Source organism: Montipora capricornis, chromosome 4 (genome assembly GCF_036669925.1).
Source record: "Montipora capricornis isolate CH-2021 chromosome 4, ASM3666992v2, whole genome shotgun sequence".
Lineage (NCBI taxonomy): Eukaryota > Metazoa > Cnidaria > Anthozoa > Scleractinia > Acroporidae > Montipora > Montipora capricornis.
This window is the reverse complement of record NC_090886.1, coordinates 45,141,264-45,146,263: the sequence shown is the minus strand read 5'-3', so window position 1 is coordinate 45,146,263 and position 5,000 is coordinate 45,141,264. Positions and strand designations below refer to the sequence as shown.

General features: G+C 38.4%; 1 protein-coding gene across 3 annotated transcripts in view; it reads right to left on the bottom strand.

Annotated features, from left to right (window-relative positions):
- LOC138047082 (inositol polyphosphate 5-phosphatase K-like) overlaps positions 1-5,000 on the bottom strand; it is a 20,023-nt gene that overhangs the window by 8,791 nt on the left and 6,232 nt on the right. For 2 of the 3 annotated variants that reach the window (XM_068893779.1, XM_068893781.1), the window contains exons 4-7: positions 4,356-4,472; positions 3,424-3,543; positions 3,063-3,130; positions 1,263-1,371 (exon numbers count right to left, since the gene is read on the bottom strand). In XM_068893779.1, the coding sequence (XP_068749880.1) occupies positions 1,263-1,371; positions 3,063-3,130; positions 3,424-3,543; positions 4,356-4,472 (414 nt within the window). The remainder of the gene's footprint in view (positions 1-1,262; positions 1,372-3,062; positions 3,131-3,423; positions 3,544-4,355; positions 4,473-5,000) is intronic. The other variant, XM_068893780.1, reaches the window with a different exon arrangement.

Here is a 5,000-nt window from a genome sequence, read left to right as displayed (position 1 = left end):
ACCATAATAGGTCATCGTCATCATCGTTGTCATCGTCACCGTCATCGTTATCGTCATCATCATCACCGTCATCGTCGTCATCATCGTTGTCATCGTCACCGTCATCGTCATTGTCATGATCGTTGTCATCGTCACCGTCAACGTCATCGTTATCGTCATCGTCGTCATCGTCATCGTCACCGTCAACGTCACCGTCATCGTCATCGTCATCGTCACCGTCACCATAATAGGTCATCGTCATCATCGTTGTCATCGTCACCGTCATCGTCATTGTCATGATCGTTGTCATCGTCACCGTCAACGTCATCGTTATCGTTATCGTCATCGTCATCGTCGTGATCGTCATCGTCATTGTCATCGTCACCGTCACCGTCACCGTCACCGTCATCGTCATCGTCACCGTCACCGTCACCATAATAGGTCATCGTCATCATCGTTGTCATCGTCACCGTCATCGTTATCGTCATCATCGTCACCGTCATCGTCATCGTCATCGTCGTCATCATCGTTGTCATCGTCACCGTCATCGTCATTGTCATGATCGTTGTCATCGTCACCGTCAACGTCATCATCACCGTCACCGACATCGTCGTCATCGTCATCATCGTTGTAATCGTCACCATGACCGTAATCGTAATCGTAATCGTGACCGTCATCGTCATCGTCACCGTCATCATCGTTGTCATCATCATCATCACTATATGTATAATTATTACTGTTGTCATCAATGCCATTATGGTTACATCATTTTAAGACTACACTTTAAAAAAAGGGTAAAGAAATGGTGAATGCAAAATGCACTGAGTGGGCACCTACTGCTGTTGAAAATGAAACGATCGATCGATATTTCATCGACTTTTTCAGTACGGGCTGCAGGATTAGCACTTCCTCTGCATGTACAAGAGAGAAATTCTTGCAAAATGACAGATTAACACTAAATTCAGAGTTCCTATTGTACAGGAATTTGAAGTTAAAACTAACCGTTACGGTAAAAGCGCGCGACGTTTCGACCGAACTCCGGTAATTATCAAGCTAAAAGTGAAGATAAAAATTTTTGCCTAAGTATAAATATAAAACAAAGAAGTAAAAGTATGTAAAGTATGAAAATGTGAAAAAGGGGTGTTAAAAAAAAACATGCAACAATAGCATGATTAAAAATGATTTAAAAACTTTCGAGTTCAGAGTTCAGTTCAGAGTTCTATATGAAAATTAGTCGAAAGCGTACTTGAGATCAAACTAATGTATACAATTAAATTTAATACCTGATCATGCTGCCATAAGGTGGAGTATTCTTGTTTTTCACAGAGTCCTTTGATATTTTCAACTGCCTCGTTAATTCTGTAGTTTAAGTCACCCAACCAAAACACATAACTGCAAAAAGACCAAAAAACTGAACTGCCTGATCATAAATTAAACAAGCTGCAAAATAAATGTGTTCATGATCAAGTACAATAAACAACCTTGAGGATACACAAGACGATCTTGTGGTCGAGCAACAAAATGAACTTGTCGATGACGAATCTTGTGCGAGAGAACAGCTCGAGAGAACTGTTCGATTGTAACTACGAGTTAGAGTTCGCATAAAGTTTTCAGTTTTTAAACACTTAGGCTTATTTACTTTACTGTTGTAAGTAGCGGAAAATGGATTTTTTTTACGCTAGTTTTGCATGAACAATTTCTCTGTTTTGTTCTTGAACTTTATTTTTTGAAAATGCAGTCCAAAATTGGGATGCGGATTACACGCGGGTAAATACGGTATTTTCAAGAACATGATTTTACTGTAATCATTTAAGCCATTAGGGAATTTAAGATCTACGACGGCGACGGTCGACGAAAACGTCACCTCAAACTATAACTTGGCTCTATCGTAAGTCTTTCGCGATTATTCAGTCTAGTTCGCGTCGTAAAATGTGGGCAAAGTATCCTAAAAATAAATCAGTACGAGCGGTTTCAAATTTAAAACAGAGAATGAAGGATTCTCTGTTGCATGCTTACGTTGTCGTCAAAACTTCAAATTTGGTGATTTCACGTCGTCGTTATGTAAAGGACCGCAAACATACTTGCTAAAATCCGTGCTGCACGTGCAGCACGATTATTTATGCTCTTTTAACCAATGATATTATTGCTTTGTGGCGTTGTCGTAGTCGTAGCCGTCGTCGTTTCTTAAATTCCCTATTGACTCTTAGGAGAGGGACTCGGTAGATTTTACTTTGTCTAACACCAGACGATTATTTTTACTCGTCAATGGGGCCGGTCCAGTGCGGTTCAGGTGTTAATGCATTAACATCCATTCAAGAACTATGCCCCCTCACCCCCCCCCCCCCCCCCCAATTTAACCCATTGACTCATATGAGTGGAACTCAGTAGATTTACTCTGTCTAATGCCAGATGATGTTACTCGCCAATGGGGGTGGTCCAGGGTGGCTCCGGCTGTCAATGGGTTAATTAATGCAATGCACTTCAAAAAGCCTTACAATGAAATTTGACAAAAAAACACACACACTTAAGAGATACTGAGAAATACCAAGAGTAATTTATAGCAATTTGCTTCTCCTAATCTTGGACCTGACGGGGAGCCCTTAAATTTTAGGTTTTACAAAGTCAAAGTTGCCTTGAAATGTCAATGACTACCCTGCCATGAATTTGATTCCAACATTATTCAGTATCCCGGGGTCACCAGCAACAAAGACAACATTCTCTTCATTTCCTCCTATTTTCCTTCAGTGTGTCCGGCCACGTATCAAAACTCCCTGGTTGCAACTATGTCTCCTAGACATACATGTACAATTTGTAACCATGTATCTTCATTTTTGTCATACAATATATTTCTTGTCTTGATTGGCTTGACATGTGAAAAGAAGTCAAACCATAAAGTTCAAGGTACTTGGATACATGTATTCCAAAGAGTAATAATATGATTTTAAAAAAACTTTTCAAAAACCTGAACACTTTCATTTCAAGCTGTAGGATTACACAAAATCATGTGCTTTTAATCTAAGGGATCCTCCAACCTGCTTATGAGTCAACTACATGTAATTTTGTTTAGTTGTTTACTGTAATACCTGTGTTCCATAGCTTTCTGTGGTGTACAATTTGAAAACGTCAAAGCGTGACTGATACTCTGGTATTCCTGTTGACACAAGTAACAAAAAAAAAAAAAAAAGAAATGTTGAAAACTCCAAAGGAACAAAAGAAGAGTGATGGAACTCAAAAACACTATTAACAATGTGGTGTGCTAAAACTTTTATTTCCTTGATTTGGTGCATTTCATGGCCCCTCAAACTCCCACTTAGTTCTTTAGTATTTAATCCACTAACACTTTAACTTAAAGTTCACCATCATCATCACCAATACCAGAAAGTCTAAGATGACCCTACCCTTGAAGAAAAGCTTTAGCTTTATTAAGTGCAGCAAAAAACATACTGGATGTACTACCAGATTCCTTTGTTCTTCATATTCAGAATGGGCACAGAAATGACTGTTGATGAAGCAAAAACTTTGTCCATAAAGAGTAAAACGTAACGACACAGCTCCCTTTGTACCCTAAAAGGAAGGAGAGTTGAAAACATTGACACAGAGTACTTTAAGGTATAATCCTACTCGATTGGCAACACGAAAAGGGATGACTGAGAGGAAATGTACAGTGTAGGTCACACGCAGCAACAGAACTTTCAACCTCAGTCTGTAAAACTATAGATCTGGTGGTGAGCTACATGTACCTGTATCTTTAAAATAACCCACTGGTCTGAGAGCTCATCAATGTCCTATAGCGTGCAGGGGTACCTCTCTTCAAGTTGTCGATGTAATGACATACATTGTATAAGAGTCAGAGAGAAAATCCCAGGGGATGCAGGCTTGATACAGGAGTGAGAGCACTCACCTCTGCCAGCATTGTGCAAAAAGATCAAATCCCAGGCTCGTAAGATGTTATGGGTCAGGTTTTACTTGAGATACATTTACAGTAAGTCTTTTGGTTCTCCACTTTGCTATGAGAGGCCTTTTTTTCTGTAATTTGATTACCCTCTCTTATCAAAAACCAACATAAATTATTATAATTTCGGTTTAATTAAACCTCTTCTTTATGATGATTTGTAGCCTTCAAAATTAGTAGTCTAAGAGTTCTTGACTGCTTTACTATAAAACTCTGGACAACTTAACAAAGTGAGCATTACTATCACCGTTATCAAGATTCTGTTTTCAATAGGTCTTTTGAGCTAGCAAAAAGGCACTTTTGTTTTCACTCACTGTAGGCATTACTTTGTTGGCACTTTAAATGTTGTCAAAAGAGCCATCCATCATGAAGAAGGCAAAAGACCTACTGATTTAACAGAGTTGAGGTACATTGATTTTATTACCAGAAGTCCAAGTAGGGCTGTTTTGCAATAGCCAGGCCTTATCTCTCGTACAAATGGAAGATGCCTTGTATGAATGGAAACAAGATGTACCATTCCCAACATGCGGATTGACTTGAGCTAAAGAGACAAATGCAGAAATATGCAAACAAACGGGTCTAGCTACAGTAGCAGTAAGTGGGTCATAGAAATAATGATGAAAGTTCAAGAAGTACACATTATGTACTCCCTTATACATTAGTAACTACCGGCATTAAATTCAGACAGCAGCATAGAAATTAATAAAAAAATATGTATTTAATATAATTGATAGCTCTTCAAAAACAAAGTCATTTTATTCCATATGGCTCAAATATTCACACATCAAAATAAATTGCCCTTGCACCACAATACCGGTACTTGCTTTTCCTTCATATTGAAAATATTCAGTATGTTTTAATACTTTCCAAAGGAGGTCACTCTGGTTATTTGAATTCTTACGATCACTTTCTGTCTTAAATTATTGTCTTCATCTTTGTAACAGTTGAACAGTGCATTCCTGCTGTTTTGAAATTTGGTGGCAAATTTTACGAATCTTGAAATAAAAATGTACAAAAAGCTACAACAGTTACCATTACAGCCTCTCAAATGAATGATTAAGCCAAAATT